Below are 21,062 nucleotides of genomic sequence, written 5' to 3'. Positions count from 1 at the left end.
AACAAGTGATGCTCAGTACTAGTACTAGTTTATGTTGTAGACGGGAGCCCTGGGGCCTAAGGAGAGAACCCGGCCTCTATGACTCACCTGGCTTGCAGGGTGGTAGGAGGCTGTGTGGCAGGGCTCCTCCCCCTCCCCTCTGTCACACACACACACACACACACACACACACACACACACACAACTTAATCCTTAGAACAAGCCCAGAGGGTAGGTGTTGGTGATCTCTCCATCACACAGCGGCTAAGAGCCCGGCTCCAGAATTCACTTGCCTGATTCGAATCCAGACGTCACCACTTAGTAGCTGTGTCAGGTTGGGCAAACTACTGCACCTGTCAATGCCGCCCTTTCATCATAGAGAAATGGGGATGATAGCATTAGAGTGCTCCCCTCCGGGAATAGATCCTAAGAAACCCGAAGCACCAGTCAGAAAGGACATATGCACCCCTATGTGCATAGCAGCACAATTCACCATAGCTAAGTTCTGGAAACAGCCCAAGTGCCCATCAGAAGATGAATGTATTAAAAAACTGGTACATCTACACAATGGAATACTATGCTGCTGTAAAAAAAAAAAAAAAAAAAAGAACTCTTACCATTTGCAACTGCATGGAGGCATCCGGAGAGCATTATGCTAAGCGAAATAAGCCAGTCAGAGAAAGACAAGTATCACATGATCTCACTCATTTGTGGAATCTGATTAAAATAAACTGATGAACAAAATAGATCCAGAGACATAGAAGCATGGAACAGACTGATAAATCTCAGAGGGAAGGTTAGGGGCGGGAGAGAGATTAACCAAATAACTTACATGCATATGCTAATATGCATAACCCAAGGACACAGACAATAGTGGGATGAAGGCCTGGGAGGGGTGGGAATGGGAAAAAGGGGTCAATGGAGAGGGGAAGGGAGGACATCTGTAATGCTTTCAAAAATAAAGATACTTTAAAAAAATAAAAAAATGTGTGCAAAACAAAAAAGGGGCCATGCACAGAGAGTTAGACACCAGCTCACTGTGCCTCCCACCCTCCTATCACCGTGTTAGAAAAGTGGCGCGTGGCCACAATTCCTTTAAACACATCCATACCCATCAGTAAGGGCCCGGGTTGCAGTCACTGGGCCTGTTCCTCAGGGAAAGGGCCCGGGTTGCGGTCACTGGGCCTGTTCTTCAGGGAAAGGGTCCGGGTTGTGGTCACTGGGCCTATTCCTCAGGGAAAGGGCCCGCGTTGTGGTCACTGGGCCTGTCCTCCAGTGAAAGGGGCCACAAAACACGCGTCTGTGTTGGCAGTGGGTTCCCAGTTTTGGCTTCCACCCCAACACAGAAACCCAATGCGCACACTTGTCCATTGACTTGTTCACCAGGTGAAAAGCATTCAAGATGCAATTCGAGATAAGAAGGAGAAGTTCAGCTTCCTCGGAGAGGAGATTAGCCTGAATCCCTCTGTGGGCATCTTCATCACCATGAACCCCGGCTACGCGGGCCGCACGGAGCTGCCGGAGAACCTGAAGGCTCTCTTCAGGTGAGCATCTACCACCCCTCCTGAGTGCCCCAAACAGGGGCTTCTGCTATTTCTTCTACTGGAGAGGTGTGACCTAGAGAGAGAGGAAATTTGGAATATATAGAAAAGTAGATTTTTTTAAAAAACCACCTTTAACACCGTCTCCCGTAAAATGATTTTTGCTTGTATTCTCTTTCCTTATATGCACTTTTTAAAGTCATATATTGTAGTCTACATGTGTTGTCTACACAGTTTTATATTGTTTTGTTTGTTCATTTCATAGTCTATTACAATCATATTGTAAATAGTTTCTTCTGGCAGATAATCTTAATAAATCTCATTTCATGACTGCATTTTACTCTATCAAGCACTTGGTCCACAATGAAATTAACTAGTCCCCCATAGTTACATATTAAGACTGTTTGTAACATTTAAAGTAAGTTTATGCATAATGTCATAATACACATTTTTGTCAATGTCTTTTTTTCTATATGCATGATTATTTTCTTTGGCTAGCTTCCCAGAAGTGGAATCACTGAGTTAACAGGGAGGAACATTTTTGAGGCTTTTGATACACATTGCCAAATTGCTTTAGAAAAAGAGAAGTGCCAAGTTACATCCCCAGTAGCGATGCATGAGAACACTTCTCTCATTTTACCTTTGCCCATGGTGGATACTGCCATGTTTTAAAATCTTCTTTATATTGATAAGAAAACACACACATATTTCCTAGCAGGACCTGGAACCTCCATTCTTTGTTCAGACAAGAGAAGTCAGCCCAGCACAGAGGAAACTGAAAGATGCTTATGGCTTCTAGTTCCCACCGACTGAACCATTACCTGAGAGAGGTTGTGGGAGCTATGATAGAGGAATGCATCTTATCTCTGAACTGGGAGCCCAGTGCTCTCTGGGGATGTGAAGGCCCAGGAGGCCACTGAAAAACCCCCTGTGTACTCAAGGCCCTCACTTGAGCTGCACCAGTGGTGGCAAATGCCTATGGTGTGGCTACCTCCTCCTTTAGGCAGGTCCCACTTCAACCAGGAGCTTGATGGAATTTCAACAGGCTGCTAAGCTGGTGCCATAGGATACTGTGTTGTACAGTAAGAAAACAGATGAACTCAGCAAATTGCTCAGGGTAGTCACCCTAGTTACTAGGGTTAACTAGTAACGGACAGAACCGGAGTTTGAACCCAGGCAGTCTGACTCCAGCCTCTCTGCTCCTCCCCATCCCAGTCCTATAGTCAGAGATAGTCAGTGTAACCCTTTGGCATTCTTCCTTCCAATGTTTTGTGGGTAGAGAGTTCTTTTTCAAACTTGGGATCCGACCTGTATAGTTTCGTGTCCTGCCTTCATTGGTCAGTGTCTTCCCACGTCATTAAATAGTTTTTCTTTTACAGCGTTATCATGGCCACGTTGCGTTCCACTGTGTGGATACATATTTAACCTTTTTCATGTGGCAAAATAATTTTTGAGTTTCTAAGTATTTAGGTGCTCCTTTGAGTTTGATTGCAATGTAAATTAACTTAAAGAAAAATGTACTTGAATGAAATGTTTTTGAAAATTTTGTAGCAGTGTAGGAAAAAAATGCAATTAAAGAATGTAACAACCTTAGGCTCCCATTACACACCTAATAAATTAATTTAAAAATAAGTACTTTTAAAATAAAATGTTTCTAGAGGCAGAGGGGAAAAAATCAAAGTAAATTCTCCTATATGGACAAAAATCCCCTCTGTCTCCTCCTATGTCCCGTTTTGTGACGAGGTGAGGTTAATAAGTGCTTACTTTAACCCTCAGCATTAAATATTTATATTTGTGTGCAGATAAGGACAAGATAAACCCTGAGTGTCTGGGCTTGGAAGAGACATATGTTCAGGATGAAAAAGTAGATCTCAGTTTCCTGTAGACACTAAGAGAGGCTCAGCTCCTCAGCCTCAGCCCCTAATCGTTCTAGACCTCGTTCTTTACTAATCTGTGCCTTGTGCAAAGCACACTGGGCCCAAGTTACAGATGTGAGTTGTGCCACTGACTGCTAATTTCATTCATCAACTTGGGAAAGAGAGTTCACTTTCTTTATGCTCAGTCAACGCAACTTTACATTGAAAGTCTTAGATGAAATCATTGCTAAGGACTAAGTTTTTGCACTCACCGATGCCTCCTTCTGTGATCTCAGTCAGTGTGCCCTGCCCTGTAAACCCCCCTTTGACTACGTGGTTGGCAATTCTCTCTGCCCTTGTCTCCCTGTGAACAGGCCCTGCGCCATGGTGGTTCCAGACTTTGAGCTGATCTGTGAAATCATGCTGGTGGCAGAAGGATTCATTGAAGCCCGGTCATTAGCCAGAAAGTTCATCACCCTTTACCAGTTGTGCAAAGAGCTTCTCTCCAAACAGGTATATTCCCCAGTTCACTGAAAAAGTCAATCATGTGTGATTGCCTTAGCTCTGGACGGATTCCAGGGCCAGTGTATCAGGGAAACATTGAGCCTTCTCATAGAGCTGCTGTGCCCATAAGCACATTAAAAGCTCTGTAATTAAGATCTGTGTCCATTTTCTTAGCCCAGCATTTAAAATAATTGACCACAGAACTCCCACTTTTAATTGAATGTGTGGCAGCACCTCATAGATCACCAGTGTCCTGTGAGAAGCACGCAGCAGCTGAGGAAAACCGGAGATGGAGAGAGTTAGGGAGGGAGAATCAGGCATTAAGGAGTCATGCTTCGCACCGCTGCTTGGCTGTCAATGTGGCTTCTGTCCAGGCAGATCCCCTCACAGAAATAACACCCTAAGACATGACCAAGAATGTCCGACATTTGTGCCTTGGATATGAATTTTTTGGTGGCAATCAAGTTTCCCTGGGCTGTTTCCAATGAGTTCCACTCCCTTTGGGGATCTCTTACTTGGATCACCTTTGTTGCCAAAACACAGGCTCTCTCAACCCTGCGATACCTGTCCAAGATGGATTTTTTAAAAACCTCTCCTAATTTCCTCACACTTCCCAGGCCCCTTGATCATTGCATCCTCTCTCTAGGTTCTCTATCATCATTGACTTCCAGGCCAATGACTCATTTTCACGACTCCATCCCAAACCTCTCTTTTGAACTCTGACCCTGTGTATTCAATGGTCTATCCCACAGCTCCCCTGAGTGTCTAAAGAGCATCTACAGCTCAGTATCTAAAGCTGATCTTCCTACTAGCCTCCACCCAAGCCTACTTCTCCTGCATTTCTTCCTTTCAGTAGGTTTATCCACTTGCTGATTCTGGTATCTTGGAAGTTATCCTTGACACTTTCCTTTACCTCAACCCTATGTCTAATCAGGAAGGAACTGTTTTTCATTCTACCCTCTGGAGAATATGTTATTTTTTTTCTAAGACTTTAGTTCCAAGCACAGGTCTCTTGCTTAAATGTTTAGAGCCTCCTCTCTACTAGTTTTTCTACCTCTACTTCAGTCCCTCGAATTCATTCTTTAGCCACCAGCTGGAGTGGTCACTTAAAAATGTTCCTCAACCTTCTTAGAAAAAAAAGTCAATATACTTGTCACTTTCCACTGAGACTTGTACAGAGCTGTCTTTTGCCTACTTCCACAGCCTCATTTCTCAGCCTTCTCCGTATTGTACTTACCGTACCTACATTGGTTTCTTTGAGTTTGGTGTGCAATGAAGACAAAGAACATGGTGGCAGTATCTGGGCTTAGGATCAGGCTGCCCTGGAGAAACAATATTAAGACCTGAGGGAATAGAATTCAGTCAAGCACTAATGAGAAAGAAGTACAATCAAGGCCAGAAGGAGTAGGATATCCACAGGCTCAGGGGAGGTAAGGCAGTCAATTTCAAGTGTAGCCACCATGTCAGTTGTCTTCATGGCACACTGAATTGTGCTTTATGGTGTGTATCACAGCTCTAACTAAATAACTATCTGCTATGAAGAAAGTAGCAGAGCCTGGATTTGAAACTAGGTCTGTCTCAGTTCAGATTCTGTGCTCTAAACTGCACACTCCACCACACTGCTCTGAAATGTGATGTCAGCAGTATGGTCTACTCTTCCACAGTCTGTTATCAGAACTTGTGACCAGTGGGTTCCATCTTTGACAAAATATTTTTAATATTCAACATTATATTAGTTTCAGGTGCACAGCATTATGGGTTAGACATTTATATAACTTGCAAAGTGATCCCCATGATAAGTCTTGCACCCACCTAACACCATTTATGATTACAATATTATTAACTACTAGAGGCCTGGTGCACAAAATCCATGCACGGGTACGATCCCTAGACCTGGCCTACAATCAGGGCCATCCTCCACGGCTGCTGGCAGCTGGCCCTAACCCCTGCCATCATCCACACCCAGTTCCCTGTTCACCATTGGGTGATTGGAGCCTGCCGGCCAGGAGGGAGGAACTGAGTGGTTGGCCATTCCCGCACGCTCGCTGGCCCCGTCCCCCAACACTGGTTGCCCTCTGTGTGTGGAGTGACCGGCGGGGCGGGGGCCTTTGCCTGGTGCTGCCAATGTCCACTGTCACCCACCCCCGCTTCCCCATTCCCCATTGGGTGATCTGAGCCTGCTGGGCCGGAGAAGGGACAGAGCAATTGTCAGGCAGGCCCTGACTGGGCAATCAGGGCCTGCAGGCTGGGGGCAGCTCCTGCATTGAGCATCTGCCCTGGTGGTCAGTGCGAATCATAGCGACTGGTCATTCCACCATTCGGTTGATTTGCATATTACCCTTTTATTATATAGGATAGTCTGTATTTTACATCCCTATGACTATTTTGTAACTGCCAATTTGTACTTTTTAAGCCCCTCATTTTTTTAACCCAGCTTCCAACACCCCACCCCTTTCCAATCTGGCAACTGTAAGTTTGTTCTTCATATCTATGAGTTTGCGTCTGTTTTGCCTATTTATTTATTTTGTTTTTAGATTCCACATATAAGTGAAATCATATGGTATTTGTCTTTCTGTCTGACTTATTTAGCATAGCATGGTACTCTCTAGGTCCATCTGTGATGTTGCAAATTGTACGATTTCATTCTTTTTTATAGCTGAGGAATATTCTATTGTATATACATATCACTTTCTTTACCCATTCTTCTTTGATTGGAACATTTTATCCATTTACAATTAAAGTGATTATTGATAGGTATGTAGTTATTGCCATTTCATTAATTGCTTTCTGAATGTTGTTTGTTTGTTTGTTTTAGTTATTTTCTGTTCCTTTCATATTTTCTTACTTCTCTTATATGTTGATAAATTTCTATAGTGCTGTGTTTGGATTCCTTTCTCTTTATTTCTTGTAATACTGGTTTAGTAGGGATGAACTCCTTCAGCTTTTTCTTATCTGAGAAGCTCTTTATATCCCCTTCTAATCTAAGTCACAGCCTTGCTGAGTAGAATAATCTTGGTTGTAAGTATTTACTTTTCATCACTTTGAATATTTCACAACAATCTCATCTAGTTGGCAGAGTTTCTGTTGAGAAATCAGCTTTGGCATTTTAATTATAATGTATTTTGATGTAGGCCTCTTTGGGTTCATATTGCTTGGGTCTCTCTGTGCTTCCTGGGCTTGTAAGTCTATTTCCTTCTCCAGGTTAGGGAAGTTTTCAGTCATTATTTCTTGGAATAGGTTTTCAATCCATTGCTCTTTCTCTTCTCCTCTGGTACCTTTATGATGCAAATGTTGTTACACTTGATGCTGTCTCAGAGGTCCCTTAAGCTATCTTCATATTTTAAAGTTCTTTTTTCTATTTTTCTGTTCTAGTTGGGGGTGTTCTGGAATCACTGATTTGATTCTCTGCTTCATCTGATCTACTATTTATTCCCTTCAATGTATTCTTATTTTAGTTACTGTATTCATCATTTCTAACTGGTTTTTTTATGGTTTCTATCTCCTTTTTTATGTGTCCTATTTCTTTGTTAAGGTTATCACTGTGTTCATCTATTCTTTCCCTATGATCATTGAGCATCCTTATAACCAGTGTTTTGAACTCTGCATCTGGTAGATTGCTTATCTCCCTTTTGTTTTTCTTTTGGGGAGTATTTTGTTCTTTCATTTGGGACATTTGTTTGTTTGTTTCTTCATTTTGTGTGCCTCCCTCTATTTTTTTTTCTATTAAGTATATCTGCTGTGTCTCCCATTTTTGAGAGAGTGGCCTTATGTAGTAGGTGTCCTGTGGGAACCCAATGTCACAGTCTCTCTGTTCACCTGAGCTGACTGCTCCAAGAGTGTCCCTTGTGTGGGTTGTGTATGCTCTCCTGTTGTGGCTGAGCCTTGATTACTATTGGCACATCAGTGGGTGGGATTGATCCTCTATAATTTAGTTGTGGTCATGGGAGGAGGCAAGTGCAGTGTTTACCATAGGGCATGTAAGCTCAGCCTCAACAGTTTCTAAGAGCTAATATACTTGATGGACAAGAGGTAGCTGAATAGGTTTAGAAGTGGTTTAGCTTAATCTCCCTGACCCCCCATTCCCTATACATTCTGTGTCTGCTTTGTTGTCATCACAACTAGAAAAATAACTAATGCCAAACCAGTCCCAGGATCACCATCTCCTACTTCATTAATTCTTTGCTATGCCTCTGTCTTGGCCTCAAAATGACCGAATACTGATATGATATATGTAATTTTTCATACACTATCCTGAGCATATGTGGTGTTCTGCATCTCAGAAACTCAAGTCTAACCCTTGCTGCCTTCCCTCAGGATCACTATGACTGGGGCCTGCGGGCCATCAAGTCTGTGCTAGTGGTGGCAGGATCTCTGAAGCGAGGAGACCCTGACAGGCCTGAAGACCAAGTCCTGATGCGCTCCCTGCGAGATTTCAACATCCCCAAGATAGTGACTGATGACATGCCAGTGTTCATGGGCCTGATCGGGGACCTCTTTCCCACCCTGGACGTCCCTCGGAGGAGAGACCTCAACTTTGAAGCTTTGGTTAGGAAGGCAGTTGTGGACCTGAAGCTCCAGGCTGAGGACAACTTTGTGCTCAAGGTACATGGGGTTTTCCCTCCCAAGAGTTGTCTCTTAATTTTCTAATTGGACAATTGGTTACACTTCATTCTTAATCCAATGGGTTGTGCAGATATTTATCTACTTTGTAATAACTCAGTTCATTTCAATAGTTCTTTATTGTGGCACCCACAATGTGAAATGTGTGGTGTGGAGAATGGTGAAAGACAGAGCCCTGGCCATCAGGGAGTTCATGTGCAATGGGAGCAGTAAGACACAGTCTGGTCTGCTATAGCGCGTGTTTCTTTTTTGGGAATTACTTCATATGTGATTATAGAGGAATGAAGTGATATAATGGGGAAGCCATGTGGGTTCACATACACTTCTCTGCTCTTGTAAATGTTTTGACATGATCAGAGGCAGGCTTTTTACAACTAAAGAACAAAACCTTAGGGCAGTAGGTAAAATAATACCCCGCCCAAGATATCCACATTCAAATCCCCACATGTGTGAATATGCTACGTTATATGGCAAAGGGGGATTGAGGTTGCAGATAGAATTAGGTTTCTAATCATCTGACCTTGAGATGAGGAATGACCCTGGTTTACTGGGTGGCCCAATATAATCACAAGGGCCTTTATAAGGGGAAGAGTGATATAAGAGAATGAGTGTCAGAGTGATGCTGTGGGAGGAAGACTCAACTAGCCATTGCTGGCTTTGAGGATGGAGGAGGGACCATGAGCCAGGGAATGTGGGCAGCCTACGAAAGCTGGAAAAGGCAAAAAAACAACAACCAGATTCTACCCTAGAGCTTTCAGAAGGAACCAGCCCTGTACACACATTGATTAGAGCCGATGAGACCCATTTTGGACTTCTGACCCCCAGGACTATTAGATAATAAACTTGTGTTGTTTAAGCCTTTATGCTTGCAGTGATTTGTTACAACAGCAATAGAAAATGAGTACATTTAGCCATAGATTTAGATTTGAAAAAAAATATCCTGAAACTTTACTGTAAGTATAACTAGTTTTATGGCCCTAGGAACTGTGGTGGTTTGTACTGTTTTCTAGGAAGGCTCAGGCAGATAAAGACATTTCCCCACCTGTTAAAACAGTGCATTCATGAAGAAGGCTCCGTCTAGATCAGGCCCTTAGTTGTGATTAAAATGGTCTTTATTGGAAGTCAATATATCTATGATCTACCTGTTGAAAAAGAGAGGACAGGCCCCAGAATTAAGGCTTCAAAGAATTAATAGACATGAGGTAGGGTATAAGCTCTCTAGTGATTTCAATGTGCTAGCATTTTTATTGGAATTAGGAGGAATTATTGAGTTTTTAGGGCTTGGGATACAAAATTCTGTACATTTGGAGTGGCCTTCCCCAGTCTGTTTTGCCATAAGCCTGTTACTTTTACTGTGCAGTCTTGCAGAAGGTGACATTTTCAGGATGCATAAATGTCATTAGAGGAGAAGTGCCTGCACAGAAACAAAGGATGCCTTGGAGCTGGATATGACAAGTGCCACAAAAAAGGGTTCTAGGGTCCAGGGACATGGATGAAATGTTTTCCTATATGATAGTATGTCTAAGACTCACATAAACATCACTTTAGATTTCACAGTGTTTTTATATTCTCTATCACATTAGGTTCCCTCAAACCTCCAAGACAGGGATAGATGAGGCACATTCCAGATAAGGAAGCTGGGATGCCACTACTTCTCCAAGAAATTCCACTGAGCTCCCCCCCCCCCCCGCCCCGCCCCCGGAAAGAAAGCGCTCCCCCTTGAGGAATGCACAGGCGGGGGGGGGGGGGGGGGGAGGATTAAGAAAGAGGAATAAGCCCATTAAAGTGTGGAAACTGAGAAGGGGATAGTGGAATAAATTTCTGGAAAAATGGAAAGAGGACGAAAGCAGGTTGACTGGCCTAGCAGAGCAGGGGGCAGGGGCCAGAATACACTTAGAAAGGGCTTCAGAAGAAGAGGGGCCAGGCAGTACCTGCCTGCCCAGCAGAACCCAAGAGAAGGAGGGCAGAGATGAAAAAGAGAATGGAATACAGCCAGAGGGGGTCATCAAGTCTGTTTACCCTATAATTTTGGCACTTGCCCTCCCCCCATACTCTTCTCCCAGCTCCCCATTCTAGGCCCCAACTCCCCAGACGCAGACTATGTGCAGCCAGGCATTGAGCACACAGCCTAAAGGAAAGGCCTGCGGGAATTTAATAACTCTGGGAAAAACCAAGAGGCTTGGGTACTAGTGCCTCTTGAAAGCGCTTTCATTGTGCTTGGAGCCCCTTGGCCTGAAGGCCAGCCACCTGCTCACTCACCCACACGTGAAAGGACAAAGACAAAGCCCAAGGTCTGGCCTTGGGTGCAGAGCACTGGTGAGAGACCGGCACAGCAGCTGCAGGCAGCACCCATCCCAGCTCCCAGGAAACAGTGCAGCTCTTCATTCAACCTTGAGGCTCATCAGACACTGGAGAAAGCCAGCATCAGACGGATACACACAGAGCAACTGATTACAGTGGAAATAAGGAAGGGAACATTTTGAACGTTCTAATTAATATCCTTGAGGAAAATTAAGAAAAATATATCAATAAAACAAGAATGAGATGCTATAGAAGAAAAAGAACTCTTGGAGAATTGTAAAGAGTTCTTTGAAATGAATTGTATCGTTGGTGATACATAAAATTCAGTGAGAAGACTAGGAAAAAAAGACAAGAAAACATCCTAGGACAAATTATGTATGTATGGATGGATTCATACATGCATGTATGCATGGATAGATGTGAATGGGTAGAGTAGATATATAGATAGATAGATAGATAGATAGATAGATAGATAGATAGATATAGATATAGATGCACATGTATAGTATGTATAATAAAATACAACATATATAACATATATACAGGGTGTCCTAAAAATGAATATAAACTTTTACAGTTGATAGCTCAATTTTTGAAATGAAATGTATTTTAATAAACACTGCCTTTATGATTATTCAAAGCTTGTGTATACATTTTTGGGATGCCCTATGTATAATACACAAAGATAGAAAGTGCAAGAGGCAAGAGGACATACATAGGATCGATCTAGGTTATGTGACATGTTACCAATGGGAATTCTGGGGAGAAAGAGCAGAGAGGACCTGGAGACATGCAGGCAGACTGGGCGGTCTCCGTCAGTACTGAGCAGAGTGGATTTAGATGGACTCATAACGGAAAGTCACAAGTCAAGGATCAAGAGTGAAAGATAAGTTTCCTTCTGGGTGATGGGGGTGTCAGTACGCGTGACTTGGGAGGAATGAAATTCAGAACGACATCAGAAGCTCTCGGCAGCAATATCAGGTGCTAAAAGATAAGGACAAGGTTTGTAAGGGAAACTATTTAAAGACTAGAGTTCAAGTTATTTTCAGAGTCATACATTTTACTTCTTATGCAACTTTTTGAATAGCTTATTTGCAGAGATACTACAGCAACATAGGATTGAAAATGAGAAAAATGTCATGGGACTTTAAAAAATCAATAATAAAAAATAATCCTGGAATGATAGCTATTAGTAGAGCTAGAAAGCAATGACTTGAAATTAGAGCAATAAGTCCATGGTCTCCAGGAAAAAGGGCCTCAAAAATGGATACATTACAAGCAAGAATAGACTAACAAGATGAGTGTTCTTATGTACTAGTATTTTATTTAACTTTTAAGTTATGGGAAATAAGGCAAGTGTCGTTTTTTAACAAAGAGGAAGAAAAGTAATTAAAAACTCCAAGAGCCCTACCTGGTTTGGCTCAGTGGATAGAGCATCAGCCTGTGGACTGAAGGTTCCCAGGTTCAATTCCGGTCAAGGGCACATGCCCCGGTTGCGGGCTTGACCCCAGTAAGGAGTGTGCAGGAGGCAGCCAATCATTAGTCTCCCTCATGTTTCTATCTCTTTCTCCCTCTCCCTTCCTCTCTGAAATCAATAAAAATATATTAAATAAGTTTTAAAAACTCCAAGAGAAAAAAATCATGGTCTAAATTATATATATTTTTAAAAGGAAATGTGGGACCTCCAGTCAAGATGACAGAGTAGCTAAATGTTGTGCTCACCTCCTCTCACTCCCACATCACAGTTACAACTAAATCACAGAACAATCGTCCTTGGGAACAACCTGAAGACTAGCTGGACAGAAGGTTTATAACAGAAGCAGCCACGTCGAGTCTGGCAGGAGGGAACATGAAACAAGCTGATCCCACGCCCACGTGTGGTGGATAAGAAGCCAGAGGGATGTCAGCTGTGGCAGTTCCCCTGAGGAGTAAGGGGTCCACACTGGGCTGAGGAGTCCAGGGTTCCAGTGCCAGGAAGACAAGTCCCTATAACTTCTGGCTGTGAAAACCAGCGGAGATTGTGGCCTCTTAAAGGGCCTGCACACGGACTTGCTGACAGACTCACTTGCTCTGAGCTCCAGCCCTGGGGCAGCAGCTCAAAAAGCTGAAGGAACTGAATTGTCTGGCTTCAGGGTGAGGGCTGGTGGCGCAGCTTTTCTCAGACAGAACTGCTGGTAGAAGCCATTGTAACAGCTGACCTTGGCCGGCATCAGAAGCCCTCCCTAAAGGCTCCAGAACCAGTGCATCCAGTAGCAAGCCTCAAACAATACCAGAGCATCACACAACCACCTTCACAAATGACACACCCAAACGGAAGACTTCGCAGGCACCAGAGCCTGACTACCACAATCCTGCTTCATGGTGCCAGCCCCTGCCAGCAGGTCTTACCCAGTAGACACAGCCAGTCCTCACAGCCAATCAGCCTGAGGCTCACTCCCTCCAGTTGCCAACAACAATCAAGGCTCAACTACAACAGGAAGGCATACACCACCCACACAAGGTATATTCATGGAGCATCCGGCTCAGGTGGCCAGGGAGACTGTGCTACTGGGTCCCACAGGACACCTGCTAATCCCCTAAGACAGGCGACAGGGAGATGTAGCAGCTCTACCTAATACATAGAAACAAATAGAGGGAGTCACTCAAAATGAAGAGACAAAAAAATGTCCCAAATGAAAGAACAGGACAAAACTCCAGAAAAGAAACTAAACACAATGGAGACAAGCAGTCCACCAGATGCAGAGTTCAAAACACTAGTTTTAAGGATGTTGAATGAATGTAGGGGAAGAGTAGATGAACTCAGTGAGAACTTTAATAAAGAGATAGGAAACATAAAAGGAGGCATAGAAACCATAAAAAAATAATCAAAAACGAATAATGTAATAACTGAAATAAGAAAACACTAACGGGAATCAACAGAAAATCCGATGACGTAGAGAATCAAATCAGCAATTTGGAAAACAAAAAATACCCAATTGGAACTTCAAAAAGAAAAAAGAATTTTTTGAAAGCATAGCTTAAGGAACCTCTGAGACAGTATCAAGTGTAACAACATCTGCATCATAAAGGTGCCAGAAGAAGAAGAGAAAGAGCAAGGGACTGAAAACCTATTTCTAGAAATAAGGATGGAAAACTTCCCTAACCTGGAGAAGGAAATAAACTTACAAACCCAGGAAGCACAGAGAGTCCCAAGCAATGTGAACCCAAAGAGGCCCATACCAAGACACATCAATGATTTAAATGTCAAAGGTGATAGACAAAGAGAATCTTAAAAGCAATAAGAAAAAGGCAGTGAGTTACCAGCAAGGGAATTCCCATAGGACTGTCAGCTGCTTTCTCAACAGAAACTTTGTAGGCCAGAAGGGAGTGACAAGAAATATTCTAAGTGATGAAAAGCAAGGAGCTACAACAAGATTATTTTACCCAGTAAAGCTACCATTGAGATTCAAAGGAGAGATAAAGAGCTTCTCAGGTAAAAAAAAAAAAAACACACAAAAAAACCAAAGGAGTTCATCTCCACCAAATCAGTGTTATAAGAAATGTTAAAGGGAGAAGAAAAAATCAAAAATACAATAGAATGGCAATAACTATATAACCATCAATAATTATTTTAAATTAAAATGGGTTAAATGCTCCAATAAAATGATATAGGGTGGCTGAATGGATAAGAAAACAAGACCCATACATATGCTATCTGCCAGATTCCCACTTCAGATAGGAAGAAACACAGTCTGAAAGTAAAGGGATGGAAAGAGATATTTTGTGCAAAAGGAAGTGAAGAAAAAACTGGGGTAGCAATACTTATATCAGACAAAATATACTTTAAAATGAAGGTTATATCAAGAGACAAAAGAAGAATCTAGCAATTCTACTTCTGGGTATTTATTTGAAGAAACCGAAAACACTGACTTGAAAAACATATGCATCCCTATGTTTGTTACAGCATTATCTACAGCAGCCAGCAACCTAAGTGTCCATCATTGGATGAGTGGATAAAAAAGCGGTGGTACATACATACAATGGAATATTACTCCACCATAAAAAAATGAAATCTTGCCATTTGTGACAACATGGATGGACCTAGAAAGTATTATGCTACAGGAAATAAGTCAGACAGAGAAAAACAAATACCATATGATTTTACTTATATGTGGAACCTAAAGAACAAAGTAAAGAAACAAACAAAACAGAAACAAACTCATAGATACAGAGAACATTTTGATGGTTGCCAGGGGGAGGGGGAGGGCGGATTAAGAGGGAATTGGTAAAAATGGGGAAGGGATTAAGATGTGCAAATTTCCAGTTATAAAAACAGTCACAGGAAAGTAAAGTACAGCATACAGAATATAGTCAATAATACTGTAGTAACTATGTAAGGTGTCAGATGGTTACTAGACTTATTGGGGTGATCACTTCATAAGTTATATAAATGTCGAATCACTATGTCATACAGCTGAAACTTAATGTGATATTATATGTCAACTGTAATTGAGTAATAAAATATTATTTTAAAATTAAAATTAAATATTTTAAAAAGTAAATGTAACCTGACAGTGATCGATGTAGGTAGTGTAAAGAAAGAGTATTCATTTGACCTTGGATTGATGCCTAGAACTTCCTCTGATAAGTCAGGACACCAGGCCTTTAGAGAACACAATATATTCCAGGTAACTTCTTTCTTCCGTAGTGAAAAATATCTACAATAATAAAAATGTAAGCCACTATTTGTCTTCAACTCTTAGAATCATGGAAAATATAAAATGTCTAAATAGAAGTACCGAACAGAATGTAAATGTTATCAAACATAGCAATGTAAAAGTAAAATGTATCTGAAATAAGATAGGAGGTGGAAAGGAAAAAAAGATAGAAGGAAGTAGAGGGATGTTTATATATTTATCTTATGAAAGATACTGATGGAAGTTGATGGATTTATAATAGTCAGAGAGTAGAAATAACCCCTTTATCAGCTGATGGATGAAGAAAGAAATGTGGTGTACTTACACGATGGAATTTTATTCAGCTATGAAGAGGAATGGAGTACTGGAAATGCTCCAGCCTGAATGAGCCTTGAAAACATCACAAGTAAAATAAGCCATTCACCAATTACCACGTATTTTATGAATCTATTTATAGGAAATATCCAAACTAGGCAAATCTATAAAGGCAAAATGTATATCAGGGATTGCATAGGGCTGAGGTAGGGGTGGGGAGGTGGGGTGTGACTGCTAATGAGTATGATTTTTCCTTTTGTGGTAATGAGATGTCCTAAAATTGAATAGTAGTGATGCTTGTACATTTCTGTGAGTATGCTAAAAATCATTGGATTGTACACTTAAAAATATGACTCTATGGTATATAAAGTATACCTCAATAAAGCTGTTGAAGCGAACAAAAAGGAGTTGATGGAACTAGAAAGCAATTTTTAGGTCTTTCTAGTATCTGGGACTCGGTTCATGAAAAAAGAAATCCAGGAGTAGAATACGGTCTCCATTCAACAGCCAGAGCACCACTACCACACCCTCCTTTTCTCTCCTCTCCCGACCCTCCTTGTCCTCCTAATGTTTGAATGCAGTGATCTCAGGTCAATTTCATGCTCACAATCCTCCAAATGCTTTCTGTGGTATTTAGAATAAAATTTCAACTACTAATTCCCAAATATCTGATCCCTGTGGACTTGCTTTATCTCATCTGATGCCACACTTCTTTTCTTTCCTCTTCTTTTCTCTTCTCTTCTTTCCTTTTCTTTTCTTCTCTTTTCTCTTCTCTTCTTTCCTTTTCTTTTTCTTTTTCCTTTTTCTTTTTTTCTTGTTCTTTGAGCTCTCCTCGCTGCTGCTGAACTCCAGGCTTTTGCGCTCACTGCCACTCCACCTGAATGCTCTTCCTGCTGGTCTTCACGTGGCTGACTTTTCATTTGTGTGTTAGATTTGATGTTGGTTCCTCAGAGACCCTTCCTGGTCAATCTGCTCATCCTTATCTGGGAAGATCTTGCACGAAGTCCCTGAAGGATGAAAACAAGAGCCAGGATTGAGACTCCCCTCTCGGTTCTTTTGGGCCTGAACCAGAGGAGCAGCAATGGCTTGGGATAGAGAAAAGAAAAATACTGATGGTATGGAAAACATAACTCAAATTAATATATCAATAAACTATCCAGCCACGTGGAAGCTCATCATCCTGCTGCCCCAAACAGCCAATTACCTGCCACCTTCATATTGAGCTTTGAAGAACCACTTTCCTTCTAATCCCATGGTGGTATTATTCTAGAATTTTTGATACCTGTATCAACTAAATCTTAAAAAATATAGAAGTTATTACTTATCATTTCTAAAAAAGTTTTATTGTCCAACTGTACAATATTTCAGTACATTTCCCCTTTAATTTACTTTCCTCTGCTATTAAGGATCTTCTAGTACAAAATCAAGAAACCTGATCTACAATAAAGTTCAAATATTTTAGCTCATAACATATAAGACCTTTGATGATAGGGCCCATCCAACCTTTCCAGCCATCCTTCATTCATATGTTCAGCCAATATTTGTTCAGCATTAAGTATGTGCCAGATTCTCTGCTAGACATTGCAATAGAGAGATAAGAAGCCCAGTCCTGCCTGCCTTCAGAAAGCTGGTATTCTGATAGGGAGACAGAAAAGTAACCATTGCAATATTGATAAGTGTTAAGATAAAGGATGTAGGTATGGGGCACCTACCCGAAACCAAGAGGTGTGTAGGGCTGGCCAGACAGTCAGGAGAAAGGATAACTTCTGAATGGAAGACACAATGTGTTGAAATGCATAGACACAGGAACGAGCATTGTTATAAGAACTCCAAGTAATTGTCTACCTGAAATGTGCATGTTGGGGGATGAGAGACAAGACTGGACGCTGGTTTGAGGCAGACAGCAAAAGCGTCTTGTAAGGCAGTCTAAGTATTTGGGATTTCACCACCAAAGCTATGAGATCCATAGAAGGACAGAGTGATGGCAGTGACATGATCGGATTTTCATTCCAGTAAGCCTACTCAACCGGGTGGAAAGGTGAGCCTGGAGGCAAGCTAGAACAAGAGAAAAGAGACCTTCAGGGCTACTGTTGTCCACAGGAACTCCGACTCCAGCTTCATCAAACCACCTGGCCAACCACACCATGCTCTGTCACACCACAAGCCTTTGTGCTGTTACCTCTGCCTGGAAGAGCCTTTCTGCTCATCTTTTAGGAAAACTCATCCCTGAAGCCCAGTTCCAATGCCTGCTCCTCTGTGAAGACTTTTTCGTTCCCTTTATCCTTACAAATCAATTCTTTCCTCCTCTCTGTTCCTAGAGCACTTTATAGACTTTGCACATTATTATAATAATGTGTCAGCCTGGCTTGCTTCTCCTCCATACCATGAGATCATGGAGGGCAGAATAGCCATCTCTGAATCTCCCTCCAAGGGTTTACTCTCTAGCTCATTCTTGGCTAATCACTATGTGACTGAATGATGAATAAATGAATAAATGGATCATGTTGCCTCTCCATTTAGGACCCCGTCATATCCTGAGGTCAATAACCCTTCCTCTGTTGCTGCCAGGTCTCACCTCAGACCCCAGCCTGGCTCACAGCAGAGCAGCTGGGATGTAGGTGAGAGGCGGGTGGGTCTCTGGCTGAGTTTCCTATTTCCCCAGGTGGTCCAGCTGGAGGAGCTGCTGGCCGTGCGGCACTCTGTGTTCGTGGTGGGCAGTGCTGGTGCCGGCAAGTCTCAGGTGCTGAGGTCCCTGCACAAGACCTATCAGATCATGAAACGCCGCCCCATCTGGACTGACCTCAATCCCAAAGCAGTCACAAACGATGAGCTCTTCGGCATCATCCACCCGGCCACACGAGAATGGAAGGATGGTAAGGGAGGGCTAGCCCTACAAGAGAGTTCCTGCCTCCCTCAGAGCCCCTTGGGCAGGCTTGGATGTAGTGGGGTGAACTGTGGAGGAGAGGACATGGGGCTGGTCTCTTTGGGATGGGAGAAAGAGGTGAGAAGGATTAAAGAAAAAGAAATCGATCTTGGTTTGGAGGGAAACCATAGCCCTTCAGTTCTCTCTCCTCAGAGATTCTTCCACTGTCCCTTGAGAGAGGGCACCTGGAGAGGACAAAGCAGGGCAGGCATTGGCTGTAGTTCAGTGAATCTGGAGCCCAGGTCATGGAGCCTCACACAACCTGGCAGTGGGTTGAAGGCATGATTAAGGTGGGAAGTGCACAGCTCATTCCCAAATGAGCCATGCAGTCAGCCTCACACAGAGGGCACCTCTTCCTGTGAGCACTGCCCAGGAGTGATGGGGACGTTGCTACAGAAAACACCTTGGCCAGGTCCGGCGATGTTAGCAACATCATTCATCTCAGAAGACTCCTAGAACCATGATCCCTTCTACAGGGATTCAGAGGGTCCCGAGCCCATGTTCACTCGGTGCTGACCTCAGTGTCACCTTCAAAGAATTAAATATCACAGGTACATGTTAGAAAGGGCCTCCGTTACTGGCAGAGAAATCCCTATGAGCCAACAGGGACCTGACCTCTTTCTGAAACTGATGTAGGTCCTGGAAAGAGGAAACCTCACCTCCCTCCTCATGTCTCGGTGTCCAACTGCATCAGGGTCAAACTGTCTGGTCACGCCGCCTCTCTAATTTTTATTTCACTGACTACTAATGAGGCTTAGCTTCTTTTCCTTCTAATCGAGGCTTAGCTTCTTTTCTTTCTAACTGCTATTAGCAATTGGCTGTCCTGTGATTTCACTTCCCCTTAATATTTCTTTGTAAGAGTTCTTTATATATCAAAGACATTGGCCCTTTGTCTGTTGTAGGCATTGCTAATGGTTCCCTGGCTACCATTTGTCTACAAACACTTCATGGCCTGTTTACGATGCACTTTTTATTTTTAATTTATTTATCTTTAGCTTAAGATATAGACACAATTTGTCACAGTTCTGAAGGCCACATCCAAAACTGATGTGTACACAGGGCTGAAGGCTCCAGGCAAGAATTCTTCCTAGATTCTGGTGGTTGCCAGTAATCCTTGACCTTCTCTGGCTTGTCAATGCATCGCTCCAATATCTGCCTCCATCCATACCTGGCCTTCTCCCTGGACCATGCACTTTTTACAAAAGGAAATAATGTCTCTCTAGTTTTCTTAGTAGCTGGGATTCCTGTTTAGTTTATAATTTCTAACTTTCAGCGATAGCTATAGTATCATAAACATGTTCCTAAAGATTTTATTTTACATTAACATTTTTTATCCTTCTGGAATTTATCGGGGGGCTTAGTAGGAGGTAAGATAGAGAATCAACTTTATTTCTTCCCAGGTTGATAAATGAATGGGCCAGCACTATTTACTAAGTAATCCATCCTTTCACCAGCTTGTCATATATACTGAGATCTGATTCTCAGTTTTCCATTCTGTTCCACTCACCTATTTATCTAATCCTATACTAATGTAATTCTATTTTGCTTACAATTATTTTATAACATTTTAATATCTGATGAGGTAAGTTCCTCTTCAATGTACTTTGTACTTTTCCTGGCTAGTATCAAACATTACTTATTCTATGTTAAATTTAAACTTGCATAATATAATTCAAACTTTAAATGGTATTAGAATTTTAATTAAAGTTTTATTAAATATATACATTAAATATGGAAAAATTGACAAAGAAGATTTATAATAATCCCAAAGCTGTATTTACTAAGCAAGAGAACTTTCAAATACCTTGAATATATCCTTTTAAATTTTTTAGAAAAATTTGTTAAAAATAGAAATAAAGTAGGTTATGTTAATACACCTTTTTCAAAATTAGACAGATCCAGTGAACAGAAAAATGAGTATAGACATAGAAGAATTGGGAAATGCATCATCAAACTCAATATAACACATAGTTATAGAACTTTGCATCTTATAGATAGAAAATATTCTTTTCTTGGTTGGTTCATGGAACATTTCCAAAAATTAAAAATGTAGTTGGCCACAGAAGAAGCCACATGAATTCAAAAGTATCAATTTATAGGCCACATTCTCTGATAATAATACAATAGGACTGGAAACAAATAGCAAGAAATAATTTTACTATTTGCAAATCAAGAAATGCCCCCTTAACTCAAGAAATACTCACTTAACCCCTGGATTAAGTAGAAAATGAAATGCAACCTCTTTAGGAAACAATAAGAGAAGAACACTTCATACAAAAACCTCTGGGATGCATCTAAAGTCCATGAGGAAGATAATCTGAACCCTTTTATTACAGAAGGAAGGTTG

General features: G+C 41.9%; 1 protein-coding gene across 6 annotated transcripts in view; it reads left to right on the top strand.

The window, feature by feature from the left end:
• The window catches only part of DNAH9 (dynein axonemal heavy chain 9), a 342,415-nt gene that overhangs the window by 130,664 nt on the left and 190,689 nt on the right, over positions 1 to 21,062 (top strand). For all 6 annotated transcript variants that reach the window (XR_011468497.1, XM_070395266.1, XM_070395267.1 and 3 more), the window contains 4 exons: positions 1,366 to 1,523; positions 3,751 to 3,889; positions 8,195 to 8,482; positions 18,455 to 18,665. Coding sequence is in view for 5 of the 6 variants with exons in the window: in XM_070395266.1 (XP_070251367.1) it covers positions 1,366 to 1,523; positions 3,751 to 3,889; positions 8,195 to 8,482; positions 18,455 to 18,665 (796 nt within the window). In the remaining variant the exon portion in view is untranslated. The remainder of the gene's footprint in view (positions 1 to 1,365; positions 1,524 to 3,750; positions 3,890 to 8,194; positions 8,483 to 18,454; positions 18,666 to 21,062) is intronic.

The sequence above is a fragment of the Myotis yumanensis genome, unplaced genomic scaffold (genome assembly GCF_028538775.1).
Source record: "Myotis yumanensis isolate MYYU_CA2020_CCGP unplaced genomic scaffold, mMyoYum1.0.hap1 SCAF_16, whole genome shotgun sequence".
Lineage (NCBI taxonomy): Eukaryota > Metazoa > Chordata > Mammalia > Chiroptera > Vespertilionidae > Myotis > Myotis yumanensis.
Note: the sequence above shows the minus strand (reverse complement) of the source record. Positions and strands in the feature narration are given on the sequence as shown.